Raw genomic sequence first — 26,891 nt, forward strand, 5'->3', positions numbered from 1 at the left:
ATAAAGGGAGAAATGTGGGATCCACATATAAATCAAGTATAAAAATCAAACGAATATTCATATTTGACCTGATTGTTTATAATTCATAATGCGTGATCAAAACCGAAAGTTTCTGTGATGAATGCCCTTGTACTGTTCACCATGTAAGAACTTATTCACTATGTAAGAACTCGTTCACCATGTAAGAACTTGTTCGTTATGCTTCAGAAGATTGGAGACTGACGAGAATTAGGCTTGAGATGGATTAATGATCGTGCATTGAGCATTGACCCCCCTATACAGAATTTTATTAACAACCATTTGATCAATAAATATGAGAGATGCCCACTCAAAAAAAAAAAAAAGATTCATACTTCGAATTCTGCTTAGGGTAGTTTCAGAAAGCTAGCTCTCACATCCAACCTTGACAGAGCAAATGCAAATCCTGTCTGGGGAGTTTGCCTTGATCTAAGCCTAGAAGAATTCCCACAGCTAGGTTCCAAAATAAATAAATTCACAATCAAAAACCACAAAATCCAGAAGGAAACAAGCCACTCAGAGTAAGAGAGAGTTGAAACATCAGTTGGCAGAATCAAAACCTCCAAGACTTCCAAGATATGGGAATTACTAGACAGTTTTCCCTACTGCTTTACTTTATGGGTGATTTATCCACTTCTGTATTTCAATTGCCTGTATGCAGATAAATCTCAAATCTACATCTCTAGCAGGAATCAATCTCCTGATCTCCAAACATAAATATCTAACATTCCATTCTGGAAATTGCAAATTTATCATGTCCAAAACTGAATTCATCATCTTTGTTTAATGTATTCCCAACCTTGATAAAATAGCATAGCCCTTTATGTAAGAATGGCTTTCAGGTTTCTAGTTTAACCCCTTTCTTTTCCTTCGTTAGATCAGAACGCTGTCTTCCAACTCTTCATTTCTATGAGGAATGACTTCTCTAAACACCCCAGGGCTCCTGGCCTACTCCACACCAAAGAGGTAACTTGGTTAGTGAGCAGAATTAACTCCAGGTCTCTACATCCAGGATCTACAAGGTAGTGATCTGGGAGTGCTTGCTCTGCTGATCTTAACAATCTAGATTCATCATCAGGTGGGCTGTCCCATGATCTACACTGGGTAGGCAGAGATACAAAAATGTGGAAAGTTAGCTTATTTGCCTCTTAAACCTAAGTCACATTCTATATTCTACAGTATCAGTTTTATCAAAACCAAAGGTAATTCTTCCAAAAGTTGAATTAACTATATGACCTAGCAATTCTGTTCCTAGGCATGTGTCTGTGTATATATACACATATATATAAAATCCTCTTGGGATATTTATACACATACATGTAGTATACACATATGTACCCCCAAAAGAATTTAAAACACACATTCGCACAAAAACTTGCACATAAATGTTTGTAGCAGCATAATAACCAAAAAGTAGAAATAAACCAAATGTCCATCAACTGATGACTGGATAAACAAAATGTTGCCTATCTATATATCCATATAATCCATAATATCCATGTACTATACAATGGAATATTATCCAGCCAGAAAAAGGAAGTACTGTTACATCCTACAACATGGATGAACCTTGAAAGCCTTATGCTAAGTCAAAGTAGGCAGACACAAAAGGCCACACAATGTATCATTCCATTTATATGAACTGTTCAGAATAGGCAAACCCTAGAGGTGGAAAGTAGATTAGTGGTTGCCAGGAGATGGGGCAGGTGGCAGGATGGGGGGCAGTGGGAGAGAAGGGGCAGTAGTGACTACTAACAGTTTTTTTTTTGGAGTGATGAAAATGTTCTGGAATTAGATGGTGGTGTTAGTTGTACAATCTTTTAAATAAAAACCTTTAGTATAAAACCACCAAACTATACACTTAAAAATGGTGAATTTTACAATACATGAATTTTTATCTCAATAAAAAACTTATTTTAAAAACAGTAGTATTTCATTTTTTCATCTGCTTTTTGTTTTATTCCTCAATTCAGAACTCAGGCAAGGGAAAAGGATCTTATATACTGAGTCCCCCAAATATCAAACCCCTCCCAATTATTACCATTTACTACCAACTCTGACTTCTAGATATCTTTCTAATCTGCTCTAGTCTCAATGCCTTAGTTTCAGTATTCTCCATTTTTAATCTAAATTACTACTCTTCAATAATATCCTGAACACCAGTCTAGTTAACCACCAATCTTCTCCCTATCCCAGCAAATGACCAGCAACATGGGAAGCACACAATAGGCTATATGGCTCACAGTGAGATCAGGAAAATCTCAAAGTGTCCTCCAAATTACAAACTCACATTTCTGGAGCTAACAAGAGTTGAACAATTACATTAACTCATTCACTTACATTCATAATTTATATAACCCAAGGGGATGCCCTTTGAAAACCAACATGCAAGAAAGTTCATGTGAATGATACAACCAGAATATGGGTAGCAAAAACTAGTCATTCACTGATGGGTATACTCCAGTAGAAACTACCATATTATATCCTACCACCAACAGAAGAATACAGAATTCCTTTTAAGTAGCCTTCAAGCATATACTAAAGAATTACAGACAATTCACATTTAGGAAGCAGATGTTTAACAAAAGTTGTATAATACATTATTTGGGAGAAGGTGATAAAAAGGGTCTATGTATTTTGAAAAACCTCCTAAGTAATTCTTATGAGCCCCTCTTTCCTCTCTCCCACCTACACAGAGATATAATGCATATAATTTACAAAAAATTTATAAACATTCATAACCTTAAATCAAGACCTAGAACAAAATACTAATTGTGACTTTGGGTATACTGTTAACTTCTCTAAGGCTTAATTTCCTCCTCTGTACAAAAGGGAAATTCATGCCTCAGGGGGTGTTAACAGTAGCTTGAATAAAAGCACCATTATAATACCAGACAAAGGATTATAAATTTGTTGAAATAAGTGCTAATTAACACTAGAGATCAAAGACTATTCCTTTTTTTTTTTTTACTTCTGAATTCAGACCTACCTTTGAAAAGACTTGAAAACATAAAATTCACTAGCATCCATGAAGGAATAACCCCTTTGATTAATTGAGCATTATGAATTGTTGTTAATACCAGTAGTCACAGGTAAATAATTATAGCAGTCATGGAAATAGCCTGTTATATAATCAGCCTGGACAGGAGAAATCTCCCAGAGGAAGGAGTGAAGGGAGAAGAATCATGCTGAGTGAGTAGCAATCAGCTATTCATCTTAGCTCCACTAGCTAAACCTGAGGACAATGATGCAGTCTGAAAAAGTGAGATGTGGGAGTCATACGCTCTTAGGAAACAATTAAAATCACGTGAGCATGATCAATTCATCACAGGGTACTACAAGAAAAAGTGAGGCCAAACTTAACATTAGAGAAGTCTATTAAGAGGAGAGGAGCTAGTTTAAAAAAAAAACTACAGAAAATTGTACAGGAGATAGCAGCAAATGATTACATGGGGAGATAGGCAATAAATGTTACCAGAAGATGGATATAAACTGAGAAAAGAATACTGGCTTTTAATAGATCATGAATACTACAGAGTGTGTGTTTTGTGGCTATGGAGAGCAAAAATTAGACTGCAGGGGATTTAATAATTAGGAGAGGGAAATAAAAGTTTAGCTACAAATTGTATAGAATGAACATAAATGGAAGTACAGTGAGGTCAAGAAGTCAGAGCACAGAGTAACAGATCAAGAATTCAAGAAAAAATAGTATGTTAGAACATTCATCATACTGTATTCCCATTACCCTGCTTCATTCTTCACAATGCTTATCACCACCACCTGATACTATTTTTGTTTTACTCTTTCTCCTCTGCTAGAATACAGATTAAGTCTCTGTTTCAGTTATATCCCCCAAACCAGGTACACGGTCACCAGTCTTTTTTTTTCAATGAATGAATAAACTAAGTTCCTCAAGAGTTGGAAGGAGAGTAAATATAAAATAAAAACTAAGCTCTGGAGATCGGGAACAAGACAGGGATGCCCACTCTCCCCACTGTTATTCAACATAGTACTGGAGGTCCTAGCCACGGCAATTAGACAAAACAAAGAAATACAAGGAATCCAAATTGGTAAAGAAGTTAAACTGTCACTATATGGAGATGACATGATATTGTACATAAAAAACCCTAAAGACTCCACTCCAAAACTACTAGAACTAATATCGGAATTCAGCAAAATTGCAGGATACAAAATTAACACACAGAAATCTGTGGCTTTCCTATATACTAACAATGAACTAATAGAAAGAGAAATCAGGAAGACAATTCCATTCACAATAGCATCAAAAAGAGTAAAATACTAGGAATAAACCTAACCAAGGAAGTGAAAGACCTATACCCTGAAAACTATAAGACATTTTTAACAGAAATTAAAGAGGTCACTAACAAATGGAAACTCATCCCATGCTCTTGGCTAGGAAGAATTAATATTGTCAAAATGGCCATTCTGCCCAAAACAATATACAGATTTGATGCAATCCCTATCAAATTACCAACAGCATTCTTCAATTAACTGGAACAAATAGTTCAAATATTCATATGGAAACTCCAAAGACCCCAAATAGCTAAAGTAATCCTGAGAAGGAAGAATAAAGTGGGGGGGATCTCACTCCCCAACTTCAAGCTCTACCACAAAGCCACAGTAATCAAGACAATTTGGTACTGGCACAAGAACAGAGCCACAGACCAGTGGAACAGAATAGAGACTCCAAACATTAACCCAAACATATATGGTCAACTAATATTCGATAAAGGGGCCATGGACATACAATGGGGAAATGACAGTCTCTTCAACAGATGGTGCTGACAAAACTGGACAGCTACATGTAAGAGAATGAAACTGGATCACTGTCTAACCCCATACACAAAAGTAAATTCGAAATGGATCAAAGACTTGAGCCTAAGTCATGAAACCATAAAACTCTTAGAAAAAAACATAAGCAAAAATCTCTTAAGAGCTAAACATAAGTGACCTCTTCGTGAACATATCTCCCCAGGCAAGGGAAACAAAAGCAAAAATGAACAAGTGAGACTATATCAAGCTGAAAAGTTTCTGTACAGCAAAGGACACCATGAATAGAACAAAAAGGTACGTATGGGAGAATATATTCATAAATGACAGATCCGATAAAGTGTTGACAACCAAAATACATAAAGAGCTCACACACCTCAACAAACAAAAAGGGAATAATCCAATTAAAAAATGGGCAGAGGACACAGGGCATAAATCTGCAAAAAAAGTAAAAAGCTAACCTTTTCAAACAATATTGCTTCTCTCTCACTTGCCAACTTTACATTTCCCTGTATGGCCCCAGAAGATGACTGGTTAGCCAGAGACGGGTAAGATTCCTCAAGGGAGGAACAACCTAAGACAGGCACAGTCGCAGGGGGGCCATCAGGTGAGAAATTGGGGATCAACAGAGGTGAGGCTTAGAACCTCACCCCCCCTGTTTTGAGAGAAATCTTCTGCATCCAGGGATGTTTTGTTAGCCTTGTCTAGCTTGGATTAATACTTAGTCTATAGGCACACACCTGATCATCTACATTTGCCCTCTTACAGCACTAAACTATGTTTTCTACCTTTATCTTGTATCTACCTACCATTTCATCATTTTATTAAAAAATAATAATAATAAGGGAGAAATGTGAGATTCACATATAAATCAAGTATAAAAATCAAGAAAATAATTAACCTGATTGTTTATAGTTCATGATGCGTGATCAAAACAGAAAGTTTCTGTGATGACTGCCCTTGCACTGTTCACCATGTAAGCACTTATTCACTATTTAAGAACTTGTTCACCATATAAAAACTTGTTCGTTATGCTTCAGAAGATTGGAGACTGTTGAGAATTAGGCTTGGGGTTGATTAATGATTGTGCATTGAGTCCCCTATACAGAATTTTATTGTTGCTAAAAACCATATGATCAATAAATATGAAAAATGCCCTCTCAAAAAAAAAATGGGCAGAGGAGCTGAATAGACAGTTCTCTAAAGAAGAAATTCAGATGGCCAACAGACACATGAAAAGATGCTCCACATCACTTGTCATCAGAGAAATGCAAATTAAAACCACAATGAGATATCACCTCACACCAGTAAGGATGGCTACCATCCAAAAGACAAACAACAAACGTTGGTGAGGTTGTGGAGAAAGGGGAACCCTCCTACACTGCTGGTGGGAATGTAAATTAGTTCAACCATTGTGGAAAGCAGTATGGAGGTTCCTCAAAATGCTCAAAATAGAAATACCATTTGACCCAGGAATTCCACTTCTAGGAATTTACCCTAAAAATGCAGCACTCCAGTTTGAAAAAGACAGACGATGCACCCCTATGTTTATCGCTGCACTATTTACAATAGCCAAGATATGGAAGCAACCTAAATGTCCTTCAGTAGATGAATGGATAAAGAAGATGTGGTACATATACACAATGGAATATTATTCAGCCGTAAGAAAAAAACAGATCCTACCATTTGCAACAACATGGATGCAGCCAGCGGGTATTATACTCAGTGAAATAAGCCATGTGGAGAAAGACAAGTACCAAATGATTTCACTCATATGTGGAGTATAAGAACAAAGGAAAACTGAAGGAACAAAACAGCAGCAGAATCACAGAACCCAAGAATGGACTAACAGTTACCAAAGGGAAAGGGACTGGGGAGGATGGGTGGGAAGGGAGGGATAAGTGTGGGGAAAAAAGAAAGGGGGCATTACGATTAGCATGTATAGTGTTGGGGGGGGGCACAGGGAGGGCTGTGCAACACAGAGAAGACAAGTAGTGATTTTACAGCATCTTACTACACTGATGGACAGTGACTGTGAAGGGGTATGTGGGGGGGATTTGGTGAGGAGAGGAGCCTAGTAAACATAATGTCCTTCATGTAATTGTAGATTAATGATACCAAAATAAAAATTTTTAAAAAACTAAGCTCTGACTGAAAACTCACCAGATCTTTTTAATATAGTCTGTATGCACCACTTCTCTCAGCCTCCAAGCAAGTAATTTAGGACCAATCCACAGTTAGAAGAGCAAGTTAGATATCCAAAATATATAAAGAACCCTTACAACTCAAGAATAAAAAGCCAACACAATTAAAAATGGGCAAAGATTCAGAGATACACCTCAAGGTTTGGCTGCAAATAAAAAGGGAGGGGTGGGACAAATATATAAATAGACATTTCTACAAAGATATACAAATGTCCGATAAGTACATGAATGTTCAACATCATTCGTCATTAGGGAAGTGCAAATCAAAACTACAAAGAGATAGAAAGTCACACCCACCAGAACGGCTATAATCAAAAAGACAGACAGAAACAAGTGTTGCAAAGATGTGGAGAAATTGAAACTCATACATTGCTAGTGGAAAGGTAAAACAGTGCAGCCACTCTGGAAAACAGTTTGGCAGCTCATTAAAAAGTTAAACAGATAGACAGTGACTGTAATGGGGTATGTGGTGGGGACTTGATAATGGGGGGAATGTAGTAACCACAATGTTGCTCATGTGATTGTATACCAATGATACCTTAATTTAAAAAAAAAAACAGTTAAACAGTTACCACATGACACAGCCATCAAATCCTAGGGTATATATCCAAGAAATGAAAACATACATCTACAGAAAATCTGGACAGGAATGTTCACAGCATCAGTAAATTAAAATAGCACAGATGTAGAAACAACCAAATGCCCATTACCTAATGAGTGGGTAACTTATATTAGTAGTTGGATTATGGATTAGTAGTTAGATTAAATTAGTAGTTTCTTAGGGCTTAGGGGGAGAAGGGGATAGAATGCTAATAGGTGTGGGGTTTCTTTTATAGGGAGAGGGAAATGTTCTAAAATCAGATTGAGGTGATGGTTACACAACCCTATAAATATACTAAACATTAAATTTTACACTTAAATAGGTGAACTGCATGGTATGTGAATTGCATCTCAATATTTACTTCATATTTATAAATATTACTTTTTAAAAAGCACATTTAGAACCATCACACACAAATATTATTCTTTTAAGGTCCTGCTTCTTCCCTCACAGGTGCCACAAGACCCTCCTCCTCCTCTAATCCCCTCAGGCTGGAGCAGGAAGGGAAGAGTAAACACTTCACCAGAAAGCAACTCTACAAAATCAGACTCTGAACAAAAATCAAACTGCAGGGGATTTAAGAATTAGGAGAGGGAAATAAGTTTAGCTACAAATTGTATAGAATGAAAATAAATGGAAAGAGATCTTATATTTATAGCCATTATTTTCAAATCTATAACCCCCCCCCCGAACCATTCATTAGTAGTTCGGGAAAGTTTGTTTGTTTTGGTGGGCTCCACTATTTCCAAACCATACTGTTTTTAGAAGTGCAAATGAAGATACACTTATGGTTCATAAAGTGTATTTAATAAAAATATTTTAAAACACCTGTATACACCCTGAAAAAACTACAGGAAAACCACTGTGCCACTTTCTACAAATTAACTACTTAAGCTATAACCCTTCCTAAAACAAAGCCAGAGCCAAGGTCTTGTTATTCTCTAGTAACAGAGGATGAAAAAAAGTATACCAACCAACAATCGGCTTTAGTTTTTAAAGATTATTTTTTAAGAGTAGGAAGTGTAAGTCTGAACTAACTGCCTCTTTACCCTCCATACTTTAGGACTGCTGTCAATAAAACAGGTGGTAAAAATGTGGGGGAAGGGAGCTTCTTGGCCAAACATTACAGAGCTATAACTTCTTCCAAACCCAAACCTTACTTCCTGCAATTTATGTAAACAGATCACAGGCCATCCTCTTCAGACCAAACTATAACCCAAGCAAATAACACAAGATTCTATTTCTGGGTCTGTCATTAACTCACTAGATAATCCTGAAGCTTCAGTCTTTCCGCTTGGCTCAACTGACCCACAATTTCTGGTTCCAAAAATCTAATCATGTGGTCTAATAAAGAACTTTTTCCCAATTTGTAGATTTATTTTTATGGAAAATCGGACAAAGGTATATCGATGTAAATTGCATTAATGTTTAAATCACCACTATTGAATATACATGAAACATGAAAAATTCAAAAGATTGTCCACTCCAAAAAATGCTGAATTTCTTCCATTTTAAATTTTTAAAGGTATTCACTACACAGAGAAAGAATAAGCTTTCAGAAGGCTGAAGGGTTTTGAGACCTTATATTTAAGCTCAGTTATATTTAGAAAACCAAGATGCCACCTCTCTGGATCCTCTATCTTTGTCTTCGGCATTTGACTCATGTGCTTTGCATGGTGTAAGCTCAAAGCAAGAGATCCTACCACATTCCTGAGAAGTAAACTGAACATGTCAGAATGTACTGATTGTCAAGATGAATGACATACTGAAACTGAAAAGATGGGAAGTTAGAGTCTCCATTGCCAGGACTGTTTAACAAAATGAAAATTTTGGGGACCTCTGTGGTCCCCAAAGCCAGTCTAGAAACCACTGCCAACTTTATAAGAATTATTTCTATCCCATCCCTGGAAATCCTGATTCCACAGTCTAGGATGAAACCTGGGATTATGTTAAATAAATGTGTCTCAGATAATTCTGATGAACAACTTAACTATTATTTTAGGAAAAGGACAGCAGAAAGGTTTCATTTGCCAGTTATGCTTGATAGGTAGTGGCTATCTCAACAGCTACACTGAGAAGGTCACATCTAAAAACAAACAGAAATTAGTTTGCCATGGACATATTATGAAATGGCTCCAGGACTCTCCAAAAGCACTAACTTTCCCAGAATTACACAGGGAAGAAAACAAGATTTCTGCTCTCAAAATATCCATAATCTTGTGTGAGAAATGGAAACTCTACACAATTAAAATTTAGTTTAAAAAAAAGATGTTTGTGGTTTGAAGAATTCCACTTTAGGTAGAGGTGGGAGCTAGCGGGAGCACTGAGTGCCAGGCCAAAACAGTATAGTTTGGATTAAGAGGGAGTCAACTGTGGATTCCTGAGGACATTATAAAAGTAATGTATGAAGAAGATTCCACAGGCAGGGTAAAAAGAAAAGCAGAGAATGGTTATATAGGCAAGGCATGACCAACTTGAAGGCCAATCACCTGCTTCATATAGTCTCTGCATGCATCTGTCTCTGACTTTGGACTACTGGCTCCTAGTGGGCCAGGTACATGTCAAATTAACCTTTCTATCTCCCACAATGCCTAGCACACGTTTTGTATGCAATAAATATCCCAAAAAGTTTGAACCGCCACAAAGGAAGGAAAATTCTTACAGACAGCTTGTCTTGCCAATGGGTTTCAGCCCCAGGCAAGTTCACTATGGATTCAATGTAACCAAAGAAATGACAGTAGAACATTCTTGGGGTGAAAGTATTATACCCAACTTTTTTTCCATGGTGGCAGGTCAATCACTAACATCTCGTCCACTCAGAGTGAGTCTGCATACAGCAAGCAAGCCGGTCTCCGCCTCTGGGCCTCTCTGCCGCACAGCTGTCCTTTGGGCCTCTCTGCCCGCAGAGTCATTCTCTGGGCTCTCTGCCTGTACAGCTGTCTTCTAGGCCTCTCTGCCTGCAGAGCCATCCCAGTCTCTGTCCTCAGTGCTGCCACACCACTTCAGCCTCTACTCTGCTTTCCTGCAGCCTCACAGCTGTGCCACCATGTCATGCAGAGCACTGGGCAGGGCTCTTTATATAGTGTCAATAACAACATATTGCCCACACATGTGTAGTGAGCTGGCCAACCAGGGTCAGGTGAGAATCCTGGCCGCAGGAACCTTCATTTTATCCACATACCTCAAAAGGAACAGTAACAGAACTTGGTAGAGACGTGAAGAGTCAAAGGAGTGGGTGGAATGAAATGACAAAAAGTAATGGGGGGCTGTGTTAGGTTAAAAGAGACAAGAAACATAACCAATTATAACATTTAGACCTTGTCTGGATCTTGATGCAATTAAAAACCAACTGTAGAAAGACATCTTTAAACTGAGGACATTTTATGATGAACCAGATATTCAAATACCTAGGGAATATAGTTAGTTTTGTTAGATAAAGTTATAGCATGTGATTATGTAAGAAAATGTCTACCTCATTTAGAGATGCACACTGAAGTTTCTAAAGGTGAAAGATAATGTCAATGATTTTCTTTAAAATACTTAAGAAAAAAGGAAAACAGTTGAAACATGTGGCAAATAGCTTAATAAAGGTTGACTCTGTGATAGTTACACAGGGATTCATTATATTTGATCTATTCCTGAGTATACTCAGCAGTGCAGTTGGGCTTTCATGTTACTTGGTCAACTCCAGTATTGAACAATTAATTCTCTTTTTCTTTCTGAGATTTCAGGAAGCTTAAGAATGACTAGTACTTCTGAGAAAATAGCCTAGACTCAATCAGAAGAAAATGGTAGTCATTTGTTAACTCTACCAGTAGGAAATCTCTGACTCTACTCAAAGAACTTCTTGTAAATTAATATGAGAAACTGAATATGAGCCAGGAGAATGACTCAGCTGCTAAAAAGAAACAAAATACAATCTTACGCTTCATTAAAAGCACAGCACCCAAATCAAGGAGGGTAGCAATCCAATGTACTCTTCCCTGGTTAGTTCACAACCGGAGTATTGTTCTGTTCTGAGCACCACATTTTAGGAACACTTGAAAGCTAGAATGCTTGCAGGGAGGAGTACCAGACTAGTGTGGAGTTTAGAAGCCAAATGTCAAGCACAGAATGACTGAAGAAACTAACTGGGTGTCTTTTTTATGAAGAAGAATTTCCCAACCTTTCGTGTCACCTCTACCACAGAGATCCCAGTGTAGTATTTTCTAGAGAATTTCAAGAGTTGTTCAAAGTCATCCCATAGTAAAATAAATTTGAGATGAGCACTTTTTCCTCTAGAGGATTTATCAAAGTGTTCAATATCCTAATTTGTTTTGTGACTCTTCAAGAAGTGGATATTCAGTATTTCCCAAAGGAGACCATTTATTCATTCATTCAGCAAATATTTACTGAGCCCTAATTATATGCCAAACACTCCTCCAGGTGCTGAAGATTCAACAATGAATATTTTAAATATACTGGAGGACAATTTGTAAAAGTGCCAACCTGGGCTTCTGCTGCTCCTCTAACTTACATTGTGCTTACTCATCTACAGATTTTTTATTACGCTTTCAGCCTACAATGCCCCATCACTAATCTTAATTCAAACATATCTCCTCTATGACACTTTCCTGATCATCATAAGCAGAACTCTTTTCAACAAACCCATGGCTTTCGTTGTATCAATTCTTTGCAAACAGACTACACCTCTAAATTACCTTTGGATCTCTCACAATGCCCAGGACAGTGTCTTGCATAGGTAGGTAGGTGCTCAAGAAATATCTGCTGAATGAGTAATCACATTCAAATACTTGAAGGGTTATCTGGTTAAAGAAGGCAAATTAGGTCTCTACTGTTCCACAGACGAGGACTAGGAAAAAAAGATGACGTTAGAAGCAAATTTTCCCTCATTTAGAACTAACAACAAACAGGCTACCTTACAGCTATCAAGGACTGCAGGTGTTCTAAGAGTAGCCAAATGACTCCCTATCAAGTGTTTTAGTGGGAAATCTCACTGGCCTGAATAAAGGATTAACTCTTAAGACTCCAGGAACTGCTATGTATCTCATCATATTAGACAAAATGTAATTTTTGATACATTTCTATCAGCAGTAAATTCTTAACATTATGCTTAATCATGAAATATCCTTTCATTTACCAGTGTAATGAATATATAATGAGTATGATACCTCATGTACAGTACTAAATTGAGAGAATAAAAGCAGAAAGACACTGTCTCCATCCCAGAAGAACCAATACAAGGTTTCTTAATTATGCTCCCAAAGTAAATCTGATGTAAACATGAATGCCTAGTCATCTACCTCAGTAAGAAATGCTCCTTATATGAGGGAATTCTTTAGATCAATGATTTTCAGTATTTTTCAGTAAGAGAAATAACTATGAAGCTATCAATTTCTCTTAAAGACATCTACCCACACCACTAAAGGCATTAAGTACAAAAACAAGCTAGTCATTCCACCTTTTTAGTGAAAAACTAGAAAACAGAAGAAATCCCAGGATACGTCCATATGGCAAGGGTATCTCTGTGATGTCCTCCCAAACTAAAAGCTGTAATCATTGCTGATAGGGACTCTGTCTTTTACTTGTGTCCGCAATATTTTATACAGTGCCTAGGACACAGCAAATGATAAATGAGCAAACAAGTGAGAAATTAATGAGTCCAATGTCCCTGGACAAAAACAGTACCTTAAAGAAGCAGTAACAATTTGGTTTTTCTTACTAAAAACCTGCCAAGGAAATGGAAGCATACGAAGATCTTTGAGTCTACTTTTCATTATAAATCAGAGTGCTATTTTTAGGTCAGGGTGCTATTTATTGATAAGTAATTGCTGTAAGTAAACCTAAGGTCTTGGTTGTTTCTGAGCAACTAAAATTAATTTCTTGATCAGCAGAGCTAAATGACCAAATTCTAATGCAAAGAAAAACCCAAAACACTTAATACAACCACAACTTGACCCATAAGATTATCATCAAATAATTTATCAGACTGATTAGAAAGTAAAAAATACTTAAGCACAAAGTGCTTCAACTGCTCTTCAAAAGTGCTCTGATTAACATTTTTCCAAATTCTTATTTGAACCATAAAAATCTTAAGTTTATTTTTCCAAACTATAAAAATGATATATGTCTGTTGTGGAGAACTTAGAAAATATAAACAGTTTCAAAGAAGAAAATAAAGACTACCCATTGTGATGCTTTCTCCCCCAGTATTTTTTTCCTATGCAGTTAGAACTCCTTTATATACTTGTCACTCTTCCTACCCACAACAGATTCAAACTAAGGCAAGAGACAACAGATTGACACTATGGCAGCAACCCAAGCACCCTCACTCAGTAGGATCATATTCCAGGTACAATTTCTCAATGTCTCAATTTTATACATGGGCACTTCCATAAAATAACACTAAATCTGCTATTTGGTAATCCTTAAGTTTCCCTTGTGATTCCATCTCCTCCCCATCTCCAGAATTCTATGAAGAATCCAAGTTTGAGTAAAAACACATCCAATGATTGGAAATGGACTCAAATTTAACAAGGGAAGAAGTTCCTCCCTATAGTTTTATATCCCCAGTCTGATATTATCACAAGTTTTGCTCCAAGTGGTCCAGGTCCTTTGCGGTCCATTACCTTTAATTCCTACCTCAAAAATCCAAAGTACATTCTTCCTAAGAACTTGTCAATTTTCTACTAAAGAGTAGAAGACTACAAACAGAATGAGGGATCTGTTCTAATACTAAATAACTGGGTGACAACTAAGTCTTAGCTTGTATCTCATTTTCTCCATTTGTCAATAGGAATATTACTTGTCCTACCTATAATACAGGCTGTTGTGAGGTTCCAAAATCCAGCAGATCAGAGAAAATCTTTTCAAAAAGTATTATTCAAATGTTAAGATGGAAATCATTCCAAAACATATTTGCCCTATAATATCATAAAAACATGACTTCCCTGATATGCAAAGATGCCATTTCTGATGGTGATCACTGTCCATGTATATAGATGGTGGAACAATACCATCAGTAGCTGCTTACACAGGGTAGACAGGTAAAACATTTCATAGATTCACAGACCACCCACATTAGGAGAAACTATCCTGCCATGATAGTTTGTTCCATCGTCATTCAGAAGAATCAACTGCTCCTGACTGCAGCATATTTGAGTATCATGTCTGTATTTCCCAAAGCTCAACAGCCAAGTGACAGAAACTTTATTTTTAACAATTTAATAAGCATCCATGTACCCACTAGCCAAAAGCTAGGATCTTAGTAACTATTTCTGCCTTATCACACTCCCCTCCCAATCCCATTTCTCTGTATGCAAACAGAATTTTAAATTGCTATTAGTGATTTCTAGCAGTCTCCCCCATGTCCATCTTGCTCAGAAATCTATGTTTCAACACACAGTTAGGCCAGATCTCAGCCTTAGGAAAAAGCCGATTCCAACTTCATAGATCTTTCATAAGGTCATGTCAACACCACACTCTTACCTACCAATCAAAAGATCTGTATCTTATTTCCTTGATATCACCATACCACTGGGCAGGGCTCTGCCAGATAAGAGATCAGTTATAGTTTTTAGCTTTTTAGCTCTGTCTGTACTCCAGGTGAAAACTTCAGCTAAAAGTCAGTTTACCTGGCTTTTACCTGGCTTTTACCAGGATCATCAATGGAATCAGTCAATTCTTCAATGGAATCCATGGCCCCCTCTTGGAGTTGATGACAAAATAGCCAATGCTAAGGTTTAAATATTTGTGCCCCCAGCCCCAAAAAAACTCCTATGTTGAAATCCTTACTCCCAAAGATGACAGTTATTAGGAGGTGGGGTCTTTGGGACATACTTGGGTCATGAGGGCAGAGCCTTCCTGTACGGGATCAGGGTCTTACAAAAGAGGCTCCGGGGAACCTTGCCCCTTCTGCCATGTGAAGACACAGCAAGACGGTGCAAGGAAGGGAGTCCACAACAAAAGGTGACCGTAATGGAGCCTTGACCTTAGACTTTCCAGTCTCCAGAACTGTAAGCAATAAACTTGTAAGGTACCCAGACTATGGTCATTTTGTTATAGCAGCCCAAATGGACTAACACAGCCAATATGCTGGGTCTCTAGAGACTCTCTAAAAACTTCCACCCAAGGACTTTCCCCTCCCCAAAACTGTTAGCATTCAACTCAGAAGAGAATTCTCTAAGACTACATTCTAACAATAGTTCCTCTTATTGCATTCCATAAATTTGAGTCCATTACAGACTACTTCACCCAGTGATGATGGCAAGTAAGTCAGGGCAGTGTTAATGTAGGTCTGATGACATCAAAATAAAATCACTTTAGATTTATGGCAACAAGATGGTTAGTAATAATTTTTAGAAACTAGGCTTATTAATGGTGTCAAAATAAGAGTTCTTATTGACTATGGTCTTAATTATCTTATACCCATATTTATCCTATACTGTGTATTGTTACAATACAGAAGTTTGACTCAACTCTCAAACGCTTTTTGTTTCAGTTGTTTTCTTTCAATTCTATAGAAAGTAATAACCACTTTGTAAGACACTACATTCTCAGGTTATCAGATGATATGTCGAGTAGAATAGCAGCCAAAGGTACCTAACTATAAAAGGTTACTGAAAATAAGTAGAATGCCATTGTTATAAATATAAATACAACATCTGGTTCCATATAACAAAGCTATTTCCATATCCCAACAGATGGCCCACAGTAATAATGCTTTGCTAATCTGGTTATAACAAATTCTATTAAATCCAAAATCCTGTATAGCAGATGCCTTTTCCAATTTCAGTGTAAGTCAATCTCTTTAACCAAAACATTTTGCTTAGGTTCTAGGTATTTGTGAACTAAAATCCAGTTTTGTCAATTAAGGTCAAATTTTTTGACACTTGTTATAAAATGCCACTGTACTGTTTTCTGGGTTTTGGGGTAGAGAAGTTAAGAGTATCTAAGACTGAAAGACTGTTTAAAATGGAAAACAAAAATTCACAGTTAAAGGAAAGCTAAGGAGAGATGAAAGTGAGCTTTAGCAGTCTCAAGCCAAGGGTTCTGAACCGTGTTAATGTGGAAAGCTAAGTGACTAAACATAGCTGACAGTGAAGAGCACTGAGAATAATGCGATTTCTGAGTTGAAAGGCTATTAAGCAGGGGCAAACAAAAAACTGTATCTGAAGGCCTATACAACATGTTTCTCTGTACACTACAGTATGTGGGTGCAAGGTCAACTTAATTTTGCTCTCTGCCTCCCCAACTACATTCAAAATCCAATCTTCATATTCTGGTCATGTCCTTACTTGAAATATTACCCTCTATTAATTTATTACACAGTAAACACTGCAGTGTAGTTATTAAGAGCCACTGACTTCTGAAAATAAACTGCAGGGTTCAAATCCTGGCTCTTTCCATCCCTAGCTATATACCCTTAGGCAAGTAACTAAATCTCTGTGTGCTATGCCCTCATCTGTAAGATTTTGATAATAAAATCTATCCTTTAGGATTCTATGAATAATAAATAAAAACTATTTATAACACTTCTGAGGCCACAGTAAGGCCTCAGAAAATATTAGCTATTATTATTACCACTACTATCATCATTATCACATTAATCTCTACTAAAGTTCTGAAACAGCAGAAATACAAAATGACTTATCTAAATCAAAAACAAGTGACAGAATTTGGTAAGAAAAATCTCTTCACTTTAAATCCTAACAAATATTAAAAGTTACTGATTCCCTAAGAAAGGGGATTTCCCAGCCCCTCTAATTCTCCAGCAATTCACACAGGGATCCTTTAAGTTGAAATAGCACAGAGTAGTGGAAATGGCAAAGAAAATGAAGATCTAATTGCTCCATCACTGACTTAAATGTGCAGTCTCGGGCAAGTCACCTAATCTAAACTTCAAACTGCTCATCTTAAATGCTCTGCCTACACCACAGGGTTGTTTTTAGATCAAATGAGATACGATATGAGAAAACATGTACATCATAAACACACTGTATGAATGGCCAAGGACCACATCTTACTTGTCTTTATATCCCCAATGCCTAGAATACTCTCAAGAAAAAGCCATAGAAGGAGTAGAATTGGGAGAGTGAGGATTAAGGTTAAGATAGGGAAGGGTTTTTAAGAGTAAGAAACCCAAATGTCCATCAAATGATGAATGGGCAAATAAAAGGTGGTATAGCTATACAACGAAATAGTAGTCAGCAATAAAAGGAATGAGATATTGGTATATACTACAAAATGAGTAACCCTTGAGATTTTATGCTAAATCAAAAAAGTCAGACACAAAAAAAACCACACATTGTATGATTCCATTTATATGAAATGTCCAGAATAAGCAAATCTATAGAAATGTTAAGTACTTTTGTGGATGCCTAGGACTGCAGGGGAGAGAGGAAATGGAAAGTGACTTCTAATAAGTACACTTTCTTTTTGGGGATGATGAAATGTGTAAGGATTGTGATGATAGCTCCACAACTTGGTGAATATACAATTAAAAACCACTGAATTGTAAACCTAAAATGGGTGAAAGGTACAGTATGTGAATTACACCTCAATAAAACTGTTTAAAATAGAGTAAGAAAAGTCTTGAGAACCACTTAAGTATTAAAATCACACAAGTTTCTTTTTTAAAGAAACAAAGTAAGTTTTCTGATATTTGAGTAGCTCTAACATGGGGACAAGAATGAGCCTGGATGAAAACATCAGGAGAAAATACCAAGAATTACCACACCGAACTATAATGCCTCCACAATCATTCTGTAGAAAACAAACCTGGCATGTATTCTTAGCCTTCCTTTCAAAATTCTCTCTAAGTTAAGTTACATCCTGGTTCTAGTTCAACAGTTTTTCATCATGATCACTGTTTCTGAACTTCAAGACTGTATTTGATACTGTCAACCACACTACTCTTCCTATCCTTGGCTTTTGGGACACTGATAATTCCTGGTTCTTCTCAGAAGAACCATAAGGCTACCCATTAGCCTTATAATGTTACCCAAAGTTCCAAGTCTCAAAGCTCTTTCACCACCATACTACTAAATGCTCATCTACTCACATTTTTTTTTTTTTTTTACCATTTATAGCCCTGGTCATTGCACAATCTACATTTCATCTCTATTCATTTCATAGCGATGTGCTATAGATATCTCAGTATTTCTCTTAAGTCAATTCTTGATTAACTTTATTAAAGCTGGGAAGCAGCGGTGTGAGTCAAACAAAATAAGAAATCCCTATGCTTGCTACTTCTATGCGGCATACTTTTTTCTTCTGAATAGATGTTTTTCCAATAGTTTCGCTTAGATTAATACTAAACTAGTCTGCATTTCCAGAGCCAAACCAGCAAGGAGAGAAAGCTATCAGGAGCAACAAGTGACTAGCCTGCTTTCAAAAAACTGATTGTACACAAATCTAATGCTGCCTGTAACTAACCTTTTAGTTAATTTTCCTTCACAGTGATGCTTTCTTTCCTAATTTCCCCACTTTCATCAGCCATCCTTCCAGGATTCTGGGCTTTAATCTTTTAATGTTGTATATTTCTCTTCCCTTTGCCCACAATTCAATCACCATCAAATTCAAATTAATTTTTACTCACATATTTATATTCTATATATTCTTTCTTAGGACAGTATAATTTAATGACAAAATGCATAAACTCAAAGGCTGGTTTGCCTGGGTTCAAATCCTGGCTCTGGGGCATACTCTCTGCGGGATTTGGGGCAAGTTACTTGACCTCTCTGTAACTCAGTTTCTTCATAATAATAAGACCTTATTATTAAGATTTGATGAACAAAATACATATGAAGAGCTTATAACAATGCCTGGCATACAGTAAGTACTCAATAAATGTTAGCTATTCTTTTATTGCCATAACCACTTCCTTATATCAGACCATTATCTTACTCCTGAAATACTCCAAGAGCATTCTAGTCAGTCTCCCCACTCCAGGTTAATACAAAAACCTTCCTCAAGAACAATATGCATCATCTACTTCCTTTCTTTAGAACCCATTGTGGTGGGTACCCCATCAACCTAAACACTATATCCTCATGGGTTCTACACCAATACCCCCTCACCAAACCTAAACTAATTTATTATTATTCAGCAATACACATTCTTTGTGCCAGTCAAGCTGCTTGATCTTTTCTAGGCAGCCAATACTCTGTCTATGCAAACATACCTTCACTCTTCTGGAACATCTATCTTTCTTTCACCTTTGCCTACCCTTTTCATATCTCACTTATTCCTTTGACTTTGGTTGCACTGTTATCCAAACCAGGAGTCTGAAGCTGCTTAGTAACTATGAATGACGTATGTTACATGTTTCCCCAACAGAAGTCAAAGCATTTGAAGAGACCCCATATTTTACTGTCTGTGTCTCTTCATACAGACTACTTAATACACAGCACAGTATTCTGCATAAGTACACAAATGCTGACTGAATTACTAAAAAAAAGCCTTAATGTATCAGAACATTCTCTTTTCCACTGCTCCACCCAGATAAATCTATATTTAAATATTTTTATTTTACTAACAATTATATCAATTAAAAGAAAAAAAGACAAAAATATATTCAAAGAGAATGCACAATGCAAAAAACAAAATCAAGAATAAATGAAGATGCTGGCCACTTTGGAATCTAAAAAGTGACTTCAAAATATTAAGGTATCATCCACATTAATGAACCAGAAAGTGCCAAAATAAACATGTCCTGAACTCCATCCAAAAAAAAAACCCTAACAAAAGCAAGAACAAGATTCACCTCAACTCTAAGACACACAAAAAGAAAACGAGGAACACTCAGGTTTATCTAAAAAATTAAATTCAATTAGATCTATGTATGCTACCCCAAGAGAAAAATGGAGAGGAGTTACTGCTTTACTATAAATATTTTCTAAGGTCTAGAAGGAATACAAGGCTTCTCTCACTGTTTCTGTGGCCTGTTCCCTGTTAAGGGGGCAAATGTGGTCACAAAAAGAGCAACACACAGCAAGATGGAAACCTTAACCTGCAAGAGACATTAAGGGAAGAAACTACTCAAAACACGTTTCAAAACAAGTTTCAAAGACCAGAGAACGCAATGATACTCAATAGAAAGAGGAAAAGTGAAATAAAAAGAGCTCCACGCATGGACTCGGTGACTACCTAGTGCTGCCTGGCAAGTAAAGAGCAATGCATGTTAACACTTTCACTACACACACAATTGTTTCACTGGTAAACAAAATAAAAGCAAAAATAAGTATCAGGAATAGACAAAAAAAAAAAGTAAAAATGTCCACCAATCTCTAAGTCCCTGGCCGGCCAAGCTAACCTTATTCAGGAATCCAACCAGGCACAACAGAAACATGGACTACACAACACAGAAAAAGAAAAACCTTCGCCATCCATATGCACAAAAACTGGAACGGAGACGTGAAAACTGTACACCTCAGGGCATCAAGCAGCAGCAAGAGCTCATTCTCTCTTTAGGATTAAGCAGTAAAGAACAAGAGCAGCTAAAGCGAGAGGAGGCAAGATGTCAATGAAACTAAGCCCTATTATGTCCCCTACTGGTCTCGGTTTGAGAGAGTACAACTCTTGGGTATTCCAGTTAATCATCATCAGTCGGCCTCAGCAAAGCAAACTGACCCTAAACACCTTCCACGCCAACCGGAGGAAATCACATAGGAAAAGCCACCGCGTTAACCCTCCTTCTCACCAGCTGCAAAAATGGAGGGGGGGCGGGGAGAGACACCCTACCACGTGGGCAGGATGCAATACACACAGGACAGCAACACGGTTGCAGGGAAGGGCTGCCCCTGTCCTAGTGCCGGCAGAGGACACGGCGACAAGTCGGGGTGGGAACGCAGGCCCCCGCCCGCACCCCCTCACCCCGAAGGGTACCCCCGAAGCACGAGAGGCCCGCCAAGCCGGCCGAAAAATACCCCTAAGCTTGAAGGGAAGAAGCCGCACCGTGCTGGGGCAGGGGCTCTCCCAGGACCGGGCGGTAGGTCACGGAGGGGACAGCCCCTGTACTAGGGCGCGGCGCCCCCGGGAACCTGGCCGGGCACCCCCAGGCGCCAGCTGGGGGAGGAGCGGGAGGCGCGGAGCCGCCGCTTCCCGGCTGAGGGGCAGCAGCAGCTGAGAAGCGCCGCGGAGGAGGCGGGACGCAGCCCTCGCCGCCCGCCGGGACGCGGCCGGGTCCCAGTCCCCCGCCCCGCGCGCGCCCACCCCGCAGCAGTGCCGCGACCGAGAGAAGAGAGAGGGCGTCTCTCGGAGGACTGCCCGGGTCGCGGGAGATGCCCCGGCCCCGCCTCCCCGCCCTCCGCCCCGGCTGCCCCGGCGGCGGGGGCTCACCTCTGTCTGTGCAGGCCGGACGGCCCGGCCGAGCCCCCGGCCGCTGCGTGCGTCTCCTCCCCCCTCGTAAGATCCCAACTGCGCCTGGAGCGAACGGCCGAAGCCCCAAGCAGCGCCGTGAGCGGCGGGAGCAGCGGGAGCAGCCAACATCCGGGGCCGCGCACCCGGAACTACTTTCCGACCTGCTCCCGCTCCCGCCTCCGCCACCACCCCGCCTCCCGCTACGTCGCTGCGCCACCGGCACGTCGGCAGTGGCGTCACGGCCCCTCCGCGGTCATGGATGAAGATTCGCCAGGATCCCTCCGCTGGGACAAGTAGTGCCCTGGGACTCCCCGGAGCTCAACCTGCTCGCTGCTCTAAACGACATGGGGTCTCTGCGCCTCAGAGTGACGACTGAAGAGTTGGGGCGCGGGAGCCGCTCTATAATTGAGGACTGCAGGGCCCTGCCGCTTTGCATCCTGCCCGTGGATTCCAGGGGCCCGTACTCCAGGGGAACGGCGCCTCGTGACCTTGCCCCCGCCCCCGGCCTCTCACCGTAACTGCAGGCACCTTGGCCTCCAGGAAACCGGACTGCTTTTCGAAGTTGGCACACCTCCGGTTTCACAGGCTCCAGCGAAGGCACCTCGGACCATCAGGACACCCTTCCTTTCAGAACTTTACAAATACCCGTTTCTAGACCCATCTCTGCTGAGACCTTTACCGTGTCTTAGGCTTGGTTTCTTTTTTAAAGGAGTAGGAATTCGAAGGGCACTTCTGAGTCTAAAGTAGCTACTCAGGCTATGGTCCTTGCTATAAACAGGTGGAGCGTTTAGAAGGGCAACTTTTGAACTTTGGAATTTACTTCTACGTCAGTCTTCACTGATTTCTTTCTCCTATTAGCACCGCCAGCCTGTCCTGTCATTTCACACCATTACATACATTCAGACCTATTGCTGTCATTCGCATTAGTCATATGTATAGCAGCAAGTATGCTTTTGAATTTACAGTAGGTGCTCGATATGAGTATTCAGATATGTTAAATGAATCTGAAATTCACTGGATGAAAGAAAAAGGACAGAGGCCTGAGTGAACTGGCCCTGGGAACCTTTTTTGATGTAGTCTCAGGGATCAGGTAAAGAGCTGAGTAACCAATTCCTTCAGCAAACACTGAACACCTTGCCATTTGTCAAGCATTTCTAGGCACTAGGAATTAAAAGTACTCCTATATTCCTTTTCTATATAAGACTTAGCAAGATTATTAAGATTAAAAAATTCACTCATCCAACACATAATTGCCAATAGCTACTAAGGTTGTCAGGTACTATTTCAGACCTTGAAATATATCAGTGAACAGAAGAGAGAAAAAGGGAAAGACAATATCCTTCGGTCTTGGAGCTTACGTCTAATAAGGGGATAAACATAACAAGAAAATTATTTGGTTATGTTAGAAGGTATTTAGTGTTGTGGGCTAAAATAGACCAGGTAAGAGGTCTGAGGAAAACTGGAGGAAGTGGATAGGAAGGGTTTTTTGTTTGCTTTTTTAACATCAACCATTTATTCATCAATGATATTTTCATTCAATACTTCACTATTCAACTAATAGTTCAACAGAACGGTATGTTGGTGTGGTAAAATTGTAACATTTCCAGAATATCTCACCTGGCTTTAGTACATCTGCATATCAACAGATGCTCGAGGGTGGAGAGAAGTATGGCTTTAGGGCGGTTGTATCATTCCTCAGGGGTGGAGAGAAGTTCATCTCCATATCAACAGATTTTAAACTTTATTTCCCCATTTGACTGATTTCTATTTTAGAGGTATTTTGCCCTGGGATTTCCTTTCCCTGGACTTACATCTGGCACAGTCGGCAGGACTCCTTTGAACTCGAAATCTGTCATAATGGGTGCGACTTTGGGGAGGCCCGCCCCTAGAAATGATGGGGAGAAGTGGCGCTCACGCTGAGGACGTGTGTCTACGCTTGTGTGGTCATGGAGGTGCCACTACTGCTGCTGCTGGCCACATCGACCCTAGCCTGTGGCCCGAGCCTAAGGCTACTGCTGCTGCTTCTGCTACCAGCCAGAGCCTGGTCACAAGGAGGGAAAGAAGCGGAGGACTAGGTCACCTTGATAGAGAAGCACCTGGCTCCTGTGTACCACGCCCTGCTGGCTACAGAGCCCATTGCTGGAACAGCTCTGACCAAGCTAATAACCACCTATCCCATCGCAGGGTGGGTGAGAGACTGGACCCAAAGGCTATGGAGTGGCGTGGCACAGACACCTACCATATATCATGTGACTGGCCATTTGCTGAAAGGGCAAGCTCCCAGATTCTATTTCAGCCAATTGGGACCCAGATCCTACCTCAGCCAATCAGGACCTGGATCCTATTTCACCCAATTGGAGCTTGGTCTCTCTCCTCTCCATTCAGCAAAGAGCTCACCCACTACCCCTAGATCCAGCCAATCAGCCAGAGCCACGACCATCACCCCACCAACTGCCCTAGAACCCCATATACCTTTGTGGTATTGAAACTCGCTCTCTTTCTCTGGCATCTTGCCACTGCATTGGTGTAGATGAGAGATTGAGCTCGAGCTAGCTAGAATAAAGGCTCTTTGCTTTTGCATCGGTGTTGGCTCCTAGGTGGTCTTCTGGGATTCGCGACTTTGGGCACAACATTTGCCTTTGGCATCCCAGGGAATAATGAAGGAGATGCATTGGCCCAGGTGTGCTGACTAGAAGGAAAGCCTGCCTCTGATGTGGCCCAATGGCTATGTCAACATTTTTTGCACGCAGGGCAAAAGACAATGTGGGCTGTAGCCTGTCGGTGGGGCTTGCATTGACCTTTGAGGAAGTCAGCCGAGCCCAGAAGGAGTGCCCTGCATGTTGTGCAGATCAGCAAACCATCAAGAGGGACCTAGAGCATTTCTGCAGCCTATGGCTGGTCACCAGTGATTGAGAGTGATCAAGGCACCCACTTTATTGGACATGTGTTGCAAGGATGGGTGCAGCAATTAGGAGTAATATGGACAGGGCCCTGGACATTTCAACACATGGACTGGCGATGGCTGGCTCTTTTGGCACTTTGAGGAAAAGGCCTGGAAACTGGCCTACTGTGTATTCCTGGGATAACAACAAAGTGATTCCCCACAGTCACAGTTATTTGTTTCTACAGTCCTTGTGTCCTGGATGCGCCCCCTGGCTGCAGCTGCTGCATGATGGCTGGAATGGAAGAGTTTTGGACTTAATCTGCGTGGGACTTTGAACCTAGCTGAATCCTCTAGCTTGAGAATTATCATGATTGTGTTGCTGTTGTCAAGAAAAAAATGCTTAAAGAGAGGCTTGACTTTGTCTAATGTTTGGTAAAAGTTTTGTTAGTAATCCAGCATGGTTGTTAGGAATGAGTAAACAACTGTAGGAAGTAGTAATAATTGTTAAGAAAAAAATGCTTAAAGAGAGGCTTGACTTTGTCTAATGTTCGGTAAAAGTTTTGTGAGCAATCTAGCATGCTTGTTAGTAATGAGTAAAGTGTAGAAACAGTTTGTGCTTAGTGAGAGATTGTGCTGTAAAGTACATTTACTTAATCTGCATAGGCTGAATCCTCTGGCTTGAGGATTATCAAGATTTTATTGCTGTTGCTATTGTATGTTATTAGATTGGTTGGAAGAGGGGTAATGAGTAAATTTTAAGGCGAGATTTCTGGAGAGGTAGCCTGTGGGTAAAATTGTAACATTTCCAGAATATCTCACCAGGCTTTAGTACATCTGCATATCAACAGGCACTCAAGGGTGAAGAAAAGTATGGCTTTAAGGCATTTTCATCATTCCTCAGGGGTGGAGAGAAGTTCATCTCCATATCAGTGGTTAATTACCTGGGCAAAGGAGGGCTTATTGGTACCTGAGAGGTGAGGAGGAGGGCCAGTTTTGCTTCTGCTAAAGCACGAAAGAGAGAAGGGCCCGGACTGTAGTTTGTAAGCAATAAACGGATTTTAAACTTTATTTCTCCCTTTGACTGATTCGGTTTTAGAGGTATTTTGCCCTGGGATTTCCTTTCCCCAGACTTACAGTTGGGTGCTGGAGCTTTGGTAGAAAATAAACCAGACAGAGTTCTGACCTGGTGGACTCCCCAGCTGGTAGAAGCCACATGGCAAATGCTTTCACTGTGCTCTCATTCAAGGCTTTCACCAAGTCTATGAGCTTGGACTTCTATGTTCATCCTTAGAGCTGATGAAGTTAAGGCTCAGAAGAGTTAAAAACTGGAGCCAGGACTCAAACCTATTGTCTTCTGAGTCCCTTCCAACTCCCTTTCCTTTCACTACAGCTGAGATCTCATATTTTACTGTTTTATTATTCCTCACTTCTTTGGTCAAGTAAACTCAGACATTAATCCAGGTGAATGGCCTTGGACCTGCGCTGGGGCAAAAGGGAGGGGGAAACAAAGTATTTAGACAAAGAGAGAAGACTTATCAAAAAATCTGGACATGTGGAGCAAAGTAATTGTAGAGGAGAAATGAAGGAGATCCATAATATTTTATTCTAATTCCAGTTTTACAGAATTGGATTTTAAATAGAGCTGTCAGGGAAATTCCGATTTACAAGGTGACTTAAATGAGAAATTTGAAAGAGGTGAGGGAGTGAGCTATGCCTGTCTGGGAAAGAGTGTCCCAGGCAGAAGGATCAGCTAGTGGAAAGGCCCTGAGGTAAAAGCCTTCTTGGAAGTGTTAGAAATAATGAGGAAACCAGGACAACTAGAGCAGGGCAAGCAGATGAGAGGAATGAGGAGGTAAGGTCAGAGAGAGGGGTCTTATATGCCATTTAAGGATCTTGGAAAAAATGGAACCATTGCAGGGCTTTGAACAGAGGAGTGGTATGATCCCATTAGTGCTTTCAAAAGATCACTGTGACTACTATGCTAAGAGTAAATAGTGAGCAGACAATCGTGGAAGCCAGAGGCTCCATTATC

General features: G+C 39.7%; 1 protein-coding gene across 5 annotated transcripts in view; it reads right to left on the bottom strand.

The window, feature by feature from the left end:
- FOXJ3 (forkhead box J3) overlaps positions 1–23,687 on the bottom strand; it is a 151,624-nt gene extending 127,937 nt beyond the window's left edge. For 2 of the 5 annotated variants that reach the window (XM_073233755.1, XM_037002286.2), the window contains exon 1: positions 22,489–23,687. In XM_073233755.1, coding sequence (XP_073089856.1) covers positions 22,489–22,586 — 98 coding nt within the window. In that variant the 5' untranslated portion in view covers positions 22,587–23,687. Of the gene's footprint in view, positions 1–21,954; positions 22,369–22,488 lie in introns of those variants that run through there. The other 3 variants (XM_037002287.2, XM_037002285.2, XM_073233754.1) reach the window with 2 other exon arrangements.
- Positions 23,688–26,891: the final 3,204 nt, after the last annotated feature.

The sequence above is a fragment of the Manis javanica genome, chromosome 4, assembly GCF_040802235.1.
Source record: "Manis javanica isolate MJ-LG chromosome 4, MJ_LKY, whole genome shotgun sequence".
Classification (NCBI taxonomy): domain Eukaryota; kingdom Metazoa; phylum Chordata; class Mammalia; order Pholidota; family Manidae; genus Manis; species Manis javanica.